Consider the following 12,274-nt stretch of genomic DNA (forward strand, 5'->3'; position numbering starts at 1 on the left):
ACCGTCAAAAAGTTAAATAAGCTTAGAAAGTGATCAAGGATCACTTTCTTCGCTTAAACGGCCTTGCTGCAATGCCTCGATGTCGAGGCATCCAGCAAGGCCGAGATCGGCATCGGGGGCCATGTCTGGCCCCTCCCCGGGGCGTCAACAGCCGCCATACATTGTATGGCGGCGGACGCCCGTTTTAAAAGCGTTTAGGAGGCGATCAACGATCGCCTCCTAAACTTAAATGGTGTCGCTGGAATGCCTCGATCAGGAGGCATCCAGCGACACCAAACACTTACCTTTAGGTGGGCTGTGACCGCTCCGGAGAGCGGTCACAGCCGCAGCTGCCGGTGATCTTCGCCATCAAGTAAGATGGCGGCGGCCCGGGAACTACAACAATAAAGACGAAAAAGTTCGCTAGAGGGTCTCCAGACCCTCTAGAGAACTGGCTCCACTTGCTGGTTGAATACAGGTACTGCATTCAACCATGCAAGTCAATGGAGCCCAGCTTTCTAATCACTATGTGATTAGTAAAATATTCAAAAAAAAATAAAAAATAAAAAAATGGAAAAAAAAAATGTGCTAACATTTAAAAATAATTATGCAGTGATGTCACTAGATGAACCATCCAGTACCAGCACAATGTGTAAAAAAAAATATAAAAAAAGTATTAAAAAAAATAAAAAAAATAAAAAAATAAAGTTTATTATTTTGAGCTAAAATTTCTCAAAAATCTCAGAGTTAAAATAAAAGCACTTCAAATACCCAAGGGGTGTCTAATATATAAAAAAAATGGCTGATGGGGTAAATTGGAGTGGCCTAGCTCACAGATAGGGCATAGGTACAGACTGACCAAAATGGAGAAAAAAAGCGCACTTCCCAAATGTGGCATTTTAAATCTGAAACAACCCGACAAACCCATGCATGTCGGGTATCACTGCACTCAGGAGATGTTCCTGAACACATATTGGGGGGTTGTTTGACAGTGACATATACCAGAACCTGTATATCTATAACTAAAGTACAATTTGTGTGAAAAAAAATTACTATTACAAAGTTTGACAAAGTGTAGTTCTATAATTGGTGCATGGAAAGGGTTAAAATAACAGCATTCGGAATACCCTGGGGTGTCTAGTTTTCCAAAATATATGGTTTGAATGGGTTAAATTGAGTTAACCGGCTTCAAAGATATTCCAAAGAGGAGATGGAGGCAGAATGACCAAATGACCACCTGGATTACGCATGCCCCAAAAGTAGCCTTTTACCAGCCAAACAATCTGACAAACCCATGCATGTGGGGTATCGCTGTACTCAGGAGATGTTCCTGAACACATATTGGGGTGTTGTTTGACAGTGACATATACCAGAACCTGTATATCTATAACTAAAGTACAATTTGTGTGGAAAAAAAAATAAAAAAAATTACTATTACAAAGTTTGACAAAGTGTAGTTGTATAATTGGTGCATGGAAAGGGTTAAAATAACAGCATTTGGAATACCCTGGGGTGTCTAGTTTTCAAAAATATATGGTTTGAGGGGGTTAAATTGAGTTAACCGGCTTCAAAGATCTTCCAAAGAGGAGATGGAGGCAGAATGACCAGATTTGTTAAAAAAGATTTGGAAATCATAAAACGCTGCTTGTACTTATTGCCCTATAACGTACAAAAAACAGCAAAAAAACATAAAAACATTGGGTATCTCTAAACTCAGGACAAGTAGTAGAATCTATTTAGCTAGTTTTTTTACTTGCTTTTTTAGGTGAGTAAAAGATTTTTCAAATAAAAGTCATAAAATGTCTTTTTCAATTTTTCACCATGTTTTTTTTATTTTTTTTATAGTAAATAAGATGATACGATCAAAATAATGGTATCTGAAGAAAGCCCATCTTGTCCTGAAAAAAACAATATATAACTTATGTGGGTACACTAAATGGGTGAGGAGAAAATTACACCTGAACACAAGCACCACAAAAGTGTCAAAACAGCCTCGGTCCCACAGGGTAGAAAACGAAAAATGAGCCCGGTCCTTAAGGGGTTAAAAATAACCCTTGCACAAAACAAAATCACTAGATTGTGACTATGAGCTTTTATTTCACTTGATCAATTCATTTTTCGGGTTACATGCCATCCAACTATTAAAACATTTTTCAGAGGCCTAATTGCCACTGAGACGTTTTATTATGCCTTATAAAGCGGAACAGAAGAGATAAGCGGCCACTGTCCATACTGCAAACAAAGAAAGCCACGTTTAAAGTTAACTTTCTAATTAGAAATATCTTTAAAAAGTCATATAGATTGTTCAAAAATATGAGATACACAAGTATTTCAAGTATTTCACTTTGTACAGAATAATTTCAAGCCATTTTAGTGACAGAGCCACTTGAAGATGCTGATGGCCACCATCAGGAAGATGGTTCAACCGACTTACATCTAAATGTTACAGACAACAGAAGGAACGAAAGGCTTCTAGCTGATGGCCGACGGGGGACCAAACGCGGAGCAATCAGGAGGAAGGTTCCACTGACTTAAATCCCAATGTTACAGACAACAGAAGGAACAAAAGGCTTCTTGAAGGCCCTTACAGCTCTATAGAAAAAAGAAAAGCCAACTGGTGATGTTTCATATTAGCATAAATTATTGGACAGGCTAAACATAACTTTCCTTTTCAAACAAGCGCACTCCTTAGTTTCATTGCTATTATTCAAGCACACAGCTTATAATTCTCTAGCATCACGAGGCAGACACTCCCTTAAATACGCTGTTATTTAACATGACTACACCCCCAAATAAAGCCTATGCTACAACAGAAAACAAATGAAAAAAAAGAATCCATGTGCTTTGTAAATAGCGTCCTTGTTCTGCAACCAGTTCCGTCATCACACCCATTAATCTAAATGTAAGAAGGTGTCACAAATCAGGCCAGCTAGTTTGTTTCCTGTTTTATTTGGATATTTAACGACATTCAGACACACTTACGAATGATACATTTCTCAGGTTTTATTTTTAAGAGTAAAACAAACAAAAAAATGCAATCTTTAAGTACTCAATACAGAAACACAACTTGTACACAGATATCAATAATACACTTTGCATTATATCCTCCTCACCAGAAACGTCTATAATAATCAAAGCGCTTGCGAGGTAAGCAAAAAGGACACATTGTGCGTCAGGGAAATTGATCTCATGCGCGGTTAGTTAACAAGAAGTTTCAGAATCTGCTTATGAAAATAAAAACACAACACAGCAATTTTAGCAATGAGCTAATTTTGGTCAATTTGTCTGTAAGCCCTTTGCACTGACCCACCTATGATTTAGCAGACATAATAAATTCAGAGAAGCATACAACCTTTCCTCTCAACCAGCATCCTAATCAAGACACCTGCAAGATCAACACTTCTCTATTTCGTCCTTGCGTCAACCAATTCATCCTCATTCAAGCAGTCCTCTCCTAATGTCTCACCCCCCCACCAAATAGATTGTAAGCTCACAAGAGCAGGGCTCAGAATATGTTATGTCATTTTAAATTGTCATTTATTTTCACTACTCCCTATCATAACAGCACTACAGAATCTGCTGGCGCCATTTAAATGTAATGTGTAATCGTGGCCTCCTTATAGCTACTAGGGACTGCTGTTGCCCAGGGGCAATCTATGTGGGAACTTTATTTAAAGAGCTCCAACATAAGCTGTAGTGCCGTAAGCAACTGACAGACCTTTTTAAGTTTACTATAAATGCTGAAATAGGCAACATATTTCGTTACACATATTGCGAACTGTGAAGCACTCGGGAGTAACAGCTTCATCCCGGCAACACCAAAACGTGAGATGTCTTGTCTCTTTAAGGCCAATCAAAAGAGGATTCAATTGAGCCATTTAACCATCTAGATTGTTTTTTTTTAATTGACAATAGGAAGAGAAATAGGAGTTAACGCCTTTAATCCTTTAAAATATGGGAAATTACCGATTTTTTTTGTACCGTCAGACACAATACAAGTGACTCAACTAATCAGGTAAAGACGTACGAAGTCATTCCCCTACAGCCAATTTCATCTACGTATCAATTAAAGCTGTAGTTCCAACGGTGGTCTTCTTGTTAGCACTTTAAGATATATATATGATAGCTAGATGGATCCTTTAACAGGAGGGACATAAAAATCTGCTGCATGGTGTAATTTTTTTAAAAAAAATAAATCCCTAAAAGGGTTATTTTGTCACAATTAGAGCGTACCCCGTGACAGTAATGTCACAATGAAGATCCGGATGCCGAGAAGCAGGGTGCACGCACATGAATATTAATAAAAACTAAGAGCTACTAAGGCTCAATCTTCATGCTTTAAGCTCTCTTTTATTTATCATTACTACTTCGTGTCTACGAAGCGCTCAAGGAAACTGTAGAAGTCTTTGTTCTGATTTCTTAGAACAATCTCTGCATGGAGGCAGTGTAAGCTCACTAACCGCCAGCTCTTATCCTCTATACCAAGGCTGTTTTGAACGCTTCAAGGAAAATCTACGTCTACTTCTAATCGAAGGTTTCAGCTGCGTACGTACATTTATTTTATTTTTTTCCTCTTCTTCAAGCCGAGCAATAAGGTTTTGTTATCCTCATTTTTTTTGTACACTACAGGGGAATTTACAGAGAAGCAATTATCCCAGACTGCCAACTCAGTTACTTGTCCGACTGTGAAGTTCCCCTTTCTACCTATTACTTTATGCTTTGGAGACGCCTTAACGGTAGACCGAAGAATAGGGGAAAGACGCCTCTATTAATAAGTCCAAGCAATGCAGGTTTGCCTTGAAGAACAGAAGAGGGGGGAAAAAAAACTTCACAGAAAGATGTTAATACAAACTAAAAACTCTTTGCTATTGCTTTAAGATATATAATTTTCAAAACGTATAGTTGCTGAGCAATATTGCTATAAACTGGTTGCAATCAACATGAAAATCCCATAGACCATCTGTACCGCGCTGCAGTATATGGACCCTTCGTACATACCATTCTAGTCTGCCCATTTCGTCTGATGTGAGGACTCATCAGTGTTGTCCTACATTCAGGATAGGTTCATCCCTACCCCATGCGTGTTTTAAATGTGCTCACTGTTTTAGCCTCTACTGCTTCTGCTGGGAGACTGTTCCATTTATCCACCACCCTCAATAATCTCAACCTTCCTTACATTAGATCTTACCATCTGACCGACTAGTCTGTGATCTACATGCTAAGCCATTAAACTCTCATCAATCTCAACCTGACGGACAAAACTACATCTGGAAGGACTTGTTTGCTCAGTTTGGTTGAGAACAGGTGTAAAGCGAACGCAGCTGCAACAGGTAAAAAGCTACACAAAGAGCAGGACGGGAATTCAGTAACACCAGCAAAATCTGAAAGAGTAAATTGATCCTAGCAGGAGAGGGAGCGAGGAGAAAGTAGTAATGTGAGATCCCTTAATGCTCCCAGGAAAAAGAGGAGGAAAAAGAAAAGAAAAGAAAAAAAACAGCTTACACAAAATAACACTGTACAAATGCACTGGGAATTTAGAGAGAGATGAGCAGTTGATCATAATAATGTGATGTAAGGCTCATGACAGAATATTCCCAATTAGCGTGGATTATTATTGAACACATCGGATATTTAGCGTACAGAGCAGAGCATTCAGTACAGTTAAAATTGTTTGTGTTCTACTCCTAGCTTACAGCCTGCAATAGGAACACACACACCAGCAATGGGCTGTGAAAGCAGGGACTTGTAGACAAAACAATGGGGATGTTGGCAAATCCTGTCCAGCAAACAAAGGAACTACCTGCGCGAGGAGACGACCGGGAGTGCAGGGACCTGGTGACTTCATCTTGGGACACACCGCGTAGGGTTAACAACCCTAAACTGTGATACAGAGATAACTAAAAAGTGGGGGACTTAATGTATTTAATATTAAATGTGCTATTAGACCAAGTTGGATTTTCTTGAGAGAGTGAATTAAAAGCATTTTTTAACAATATGGGATCAAAAGAAAAGTGACCCCCCCAAATATCTTCTACCCCATGGGGGGCTGAATTTAAAGCAGATTATGCTGGCATACATTTTAGGGTTTATTCACTAAGCAGAGTTGTGTTTCAGCTTGTTGAAGGGCCAGCGCAGGTTTTAAACGGCTTCTTACAGGTATTACGTTACACAGGCTTTCATAATTCATAACGAATGGCGGATGAGAGGGTTAAAACCACAACCCTCCATTTAGTGAATAAGGCTCTGAGTGTTTGGCCCCCCCAAGACAGGACGAGAAACCCAGTCACTGTTAAACAGGCTCGGCTTTCACGCACTCTACAGATTGAGTGCGGGGTCTGCGTTTCACGTGTAGACATGTTGATTAGCAGAGCTATAGGGAAGGCAGTTAACAACACCCCTCCCCCTATAGAAACTTTCCAGTATGCAGACAGGGGGGGGCTGCTACCAAAACAAACACATGGAAGTTGGGGGTATCTGGATTCCATGCCCCCAAAACATTCCTTTATGGAGTTCGGGCGCAGAAGGCAGTACAGACAAACTCTAGCACGGGGAGGCGAAGTTTCACTCTGCATGTACTATCGCTCAGCGCGTATACTCTGCACCCCTAGATCGGATCGGGGAGTACGTGCACCCCATCCGTCACCCCCCGCTGCAGACAGTACGCTTACCTGCAGAGAACTGAGTCCGGATGGATCCCAGGACCGAGACCACCGGAAAAAGCAGCAGCCACCAGCCGACCATCTTTCCCGGTCTCCAGCACACAAGTTAATACAGTTTCACAGGTGAGCGGAAGGCAGCAGACAAAGAAATCCTTTAGAGGGATCCCAGGTTAGTTTGCGGAGAGGGGTCACTTCCCAGAGTATCAATCCACAGCGGGAAAGAAGGCGATCACATGTAAGCTCCGTCGTCGTGACTTGTGGGAGCCGCTCCACACTTAGGGATCTCCATGCTCGGCGGCTCCTATCATTATCCAGGTCCGGAGTTACTTTCAGGGGATCTGCTCTGGGAAGGGAAGGAGGAGGAGGCGGCCGTGACGTCACCTTCCTACTTTAAACTAACCCCGCTCGGGAATGTGCGATCCCCCGAGATGAGCCAGCGCAGCGCCTCCTGCTGGAGGCCGAACGGGAACTGCAACTTGAACCCACAGATTGGACACGCTTGTGTCCGCTACAGTCAGGCAGCTGGGGTTGCACTGCCAAGCGCCGACTGCACTCACAGAGCTGGTGATTATATCGCAGCTGTACCGGGGAATGGATCCTGTGGCCCAAGGCAGATATTCATGGACTGAAGTGCATGCATCGAGATCGGAGGCAGATATTCCTTGCACGATGACTCGGGCAAGGGGAAGAACCCATAATAGAATGGACTATGGCAAAAATCATCCACCTAGACAAGCAGTAACTGTGCTATTGGAACTCTCATCACCTTAACTCAGCTGTGTGTTCCAGTACAGGTGGTCTTATGTCACCAGTGTTCCGGGCTACAACTCCCATCAGCCCCAGCCAACTCATGGGATCATCTGTTTGTCTAATCATAACCCTATGGATAGATGGTCTAGGATGTTGTAGCCCAACAATTGAGGTGACCTAGACATCTGCTTTATTTTGTCTTTTAATGATCTGTTTTCTTTTTTTCTGAACGCTTTTGTAAATTCCTAAACTTATGAGAGGTTAAATGGCGAGAAGGTGGTTTAATGAGATTGATGACTGTGAGGATGTGGCGGTAGTTGGGCAAGTATGAGGGGCCAGTAAGCCCTAGGAAAAGCCATCGTTTAAATAACATCACAGGATATATGTACCGATTTATGGTCTGATGTGTCCTGACCTTATAGAGCCCATACCATCAGAGTGCATAAGAGGAAGCTGATCCCACAACTATGGCTTTGCATATAAAATAATAATCTAAGTGCCTATTTACAGCACAAGAGGGAACAGTTTAGGAAGCTGGCGATCAAAGCCTTGTTTCAATGTTAATGTATAATAAAAGTACTGTTTTTATTAAAGCTGAGTAGCTTGTATCAAAACCATAAATAAAATAATAAATGTATGTCGCATCCATGTGTTATTCCTTTTTTTTTTACAAATGCAAACAAATACGGTACTATCTAATCATTCTCATAAGAATACATCAATGAATATTGAATGTAAAATTTATACCTAGACACAGGGCTAGTTACTTAATACGTGGGTCTGGCCAAATCAAAATGACTGAAGCTGATCACCTAAAATGTACTATTTTATATGTTCTCTGTTATTTAATATTTTATGCCTGGTAATATAATAAAATAATAGTTTCCATAGGTACACGTAAGTGTTTAACACAGTTTCAAAATGTATACAGGGTTGCCAAAAAGGGGGTACACAACCCAAACCCATGTATATGTCCAACCTTGCTGATCTCCTCTCATTGGGTCCCGTGGGCTTTAGGGCTCAGAAAGGCTTCTGAGAATTGGGGCCAAGTTGCGAGCATGGGGTTGGACTTCAAGTTTGTACTGGGCCCCAAGATTTCTGATGGTGGTCACCCTATTGTGCTTATGTAATCAGAGCCTACGGCCTTGTAAAACCTGTCACGTTATACCTGTCACCTTTTAGTTATTTGTAATTCGTTGTAGCAGCATACTACTAATCCGTTGTATAATGTCCAACTCAGAGTTTAGTATTGTGATGCTTTTGCGTCAAATCGTGCATAACTAATTACTTGCCCGTTATGACTACATCTCCAATGTTCTTTATCCTTCTATAAATGCTTAAGGAGGTGGGTTGTCCTTATACATGCAGCCAAGATCACATTAAACAAAACTGCAAAAAATCCAGGGGAAATCATGTCCAGTAAAATTCTTTATTACGTTAAAGTAAAAAAAAAGACAGCAACATTTCAGTCTTTTAACCTCCCTCAAGCTCTGTTGTATCCTTCCGAAGCTGCCGTGATATTAATGTTTCCACCAAATGAAATATAAGATAACCATGATGATTATTTGGGGAGATGAGTCCCTCCAGCAGTCTCACATTCGCATAGAACTAAAATTCATCAACTGTGTAACAACTGGTTAGATAATGTGATCAGAGTGCCCCCTGGACTGCTTTTATGTCAAGATTTTGGGCCACTATCCAGCTTTAAAGAGGTCCTGAGTCCTGGCCTTACCTCTTTATGCCTAGTTTCAAGAAGGAGGCGAGGTTAAGGCAAGTAGAAGACAGGGTGAGTTACGTGTGTCTATCTGAGTATGTGCATGTGTCTGAGTTTGTTTGCCTCTATTTGTGTGTGTCCGAGTTGCATGTGCATCTTGGTATCTGAATTTGTGTGTCTGGGTATATGTGTGTGTGTGTCTAGGTTTGTGTATGTCTGCCTGGGTTTGTATGTGTCTGGATATGTTAGTATGTGTGTCTGGGTATGCTTGTGTGTGTGTCCGAGTATGGGTGTGTGTTTGTCTAGGTATGTGTGTGTCTGCCTGTAACTTTGTGTGTGGGGACATGTGTGTATTCCTGGGATTGTGTGTGTCTGCCTGGAATTTTGGGTGTGTGGGTACATGAGTATGTGAGTGTCTGGGTATGTGTGTCTGCCTGGGTATGTTAGCGTGTGTGTCTGAGTATGTGTGTGTATGTGTCTGGGTAGTTAGTCTTTGTGTGTATGTGTGCCTGCCTGGATTTGTGTGTGTGTCTGGGTTGCATGTGTATCTCGGTATCAGTATATGTGTGTCTGAGTTTGTGTATGTCTGTCTGGGTTTGTGTGTGTCTGGGGGTGTTAGTATGCGTCTTGTTATGTGTATGTGTGTCTGTCTTGGTTTGTGTATGTTTGTGTGTGTGTTGGTATGTTAGTATGTGTGTCTCGGTATGCTTGTTTGTGTCTGGAATTTTGGGTTTGTGGATACATGTGTGTGTTCCTGGGTTTGTCTATATCTGTCTGGAATTTTAGATGTGTGTGTATTCATGATTTTGTGTGTGTCTGGATATGTTAGCATGTTTATATGTGTGTGTCTGGGTATGTGTCTGTCTGGGTACGTCTGTTTGTCTGGGTTACGTTAGCATGTATGTCTGAGTATGTGTGTATGTGTCTGGGTATGCTACTATGTGCTTCTGAGTATGCTAGTGTGTGTCTGTGGATGTGTGACTGGGGATGTTAGCCTTTGTATGTGTGCATCTGGATATGTTAGTTTGAGTGTTCCTGTGTTAGTGTGTATTACTGTTGAATGTCTAGTTGTGCTTGTGTGAGTGTCTGGATGTGTGTGTTAGTGCCACGGTACATTACTGTGTGTTGGTGTGCGTGCATGTGTCTGCTTGTGTGCGTGCATGTGTCTGCTTGTGTTAGTGTTTGGTTGTGTATGTTAGTGTAAGTGTCTGTGTATTAGGGTGTTTGTGCGTTAGTATGAGTGTTCGACCATGTTAGTATGAGTGTCTGGATGTGTGTGTTAGTGTGAATGTCTGTACATGTTTGAGTATGAGTGACCCTTCCGAGGCCACGCTCTGGATCTGCTTCTGAGTTGGAGTATGCATGTCCTGTTGAAAGTCAACAAGCTATTACACCTGAAGAAACCTTTCTTTCTGCCAGCCTTCTTTCCTTTTTTCTTTCTTTGCTAACACTTTCTTTCATTGCCCCCCCCTTGCTCCTTTTGTTTCTTTACTTTTACTCTCTCTACAAGTTACAGTGCATGTTAAATAAAAATAAATATAACTCGTGTGCTTCAGTGCTTTTGAATAGACCCACAGCACTTGAAAGAAGTGTTATTATGTAACATGAAATCACAGACCCTGAATTGATGGCATGTCGTAATGTTCCATTTTACCCATAACAGCTTAATGCCTAGGCTATGGGTATATTCCTCTGTTTAAAAAGAAATGATGTATAGAGATTTATTTTTCAGTGTACAAAGAGGATAAGAATAATAATTCATAAAGCACAGAAACAAGTGTAAGGATATGGCATTCATATTCTTGACTTTTTATTTAAACAGACAGAGAAAAACTATGCCAAACTAAATGTGTGTGTTTGAATGATACAGCCATTCATGATCATATTCCTTTTATGGTCACCTAAGGGAAAAATATTAAAACCACAAACTAAATACAAAAAATCATATAATTTGTACACTAAATGCAAAAGTAATTTAAGCTTCTAGGACACTTATGTATGTTTTTGTTTCCAAGACTAACATCTTTAAAAAAAAGGACACAAAACAAAGTTGTCCATAAATTTTTTAACTGCAGCTGAAAATGCAGTGCCAGTCTCTTTCTACTGACAAGCTGTCAGCAGAAGAGGGCAGCTGCCTGGCTGCCCCCCTACCAGGGTGCTGCAGAGCCTCTGAGTGTGAGGAAGAGAGGGCATACACAGGTGTCTGGAAATTGAAAGAGGTCAACATTTATCAGGCTTCTGTCTCTTCCTTCTTCTTGAGTCATCTGGTTTTATGTCTGCTTGAAAAACAATTTTTTTTACCCTTTTAAATTGACTCAAGGCAGCTGCAAATCACATTTTAATAGCAAAAAAATATTCTCTGTATAAATAATAATACACAATGCAAGTTTTAAAGTAGTTGGTATCCTAGTCTAAACAGATAATACCAGTGACCTGTTTAAAAAGTAAGCACACTGCATATCTATCTATCTATCTATCTATCTATCTATCTATCTATCTATCTATCTATCTATCTATCTATCTATCTATAGATATATATATATATATATATCGTGTTTGACCACCCCCCCAAAATTTGAATATTTGAAAAAGTCTGAATATAAGACTACCCTATAGGAAAAAAGTTTTACCAGTAAATACTAATTGACATGTAAACATTTTTTTCATAGTTTATAACAACTGTTATTTTTTCTTTTATTTAGCAATCTTCCCCCAGTTTTGCACATTTGCCCATAGTAATGCACATCTGCTCACAGTAATGCACATCTGCCTCCAGGCTTGCCACTCTGCCCCTTATATGCCTTATACCCCCTTATATGCCACTCCCCCCCCAGATATGCCTTATACCTCCTAAATGCCACTCTGCCTCTCAGATAAGCCTTGTGTATATATATATATATATATATATATATATATATATATATGACTCTGTCCCGCCTATCCCTACCTCTGTCTCGCTTTGCACAGAAACTGCACAATTTGATGCGGCCGCATGCAAGCTCCAATTGCCATCTGAAATTGTTTAAGCAGCCGGCTTGTGTGTGCCATGCCACTTATGCTTCAGTGAGGCTCTTCATCTCACAGAGTCAATAGGGTTCCTCATGTGGCAGTCAGTCCCCTGGATGAGAGCACAAAGCAGGTGGGAAAGACAGAAAAAAAGGTCATGATTATG

General features: G+C 40.6%; 1 protein-coding gene across 13 annotated transcripts in view; it reads right to left on the reverse strand.

Moving 5' to 3' along the window:
* PTPRK (protein tyrosine phosphatase receptor type K) overlaps positions 1–7,127 on the reverse strand; it is a 250,435-nt gene extending 243,308 nt beyond the window's left edge. For 7 of the 13 annotated variants that reach the window (XM_053460714.1, XM_053460711.1, XM_053460709.1 and 4 more), the window contains exon 1: positions 6,648–7,117. In XM_053460714.1, coding sequence (XP_053316689.1) covers positions 6,648–6,720 — 73 coding nt within the window. In that variant the 5' untranslated portion in view covers positions 6,721–7,117. Of the gene's footprint in view, positions 1–6,647 lie in introns of all 13 variants that reach the window. The other 6 variants (XM_053460707.1, XM_053460705.1, XM_053460702.1 and 3 more) reach the window with 5 other exon arrangements.
* Between the last annotated feature and the right edge of the window lie 5,147 nt (positions 7,128–12,274).

Source organism: Spea bombifrons, chromosome 3, assembly GCF_027358695.1.
Source record: "Spea bombifrons isolate aSpeBom1 chromosome 3, aSpeBom1.2.pri, whole genome shotgun sequence".
Classification (NCBI taxonomy): Eukaryota; Metazoa; Chordata; class Amphibia; order Anura; family Pelobatidae; genus Spea; species Spea bombifrons.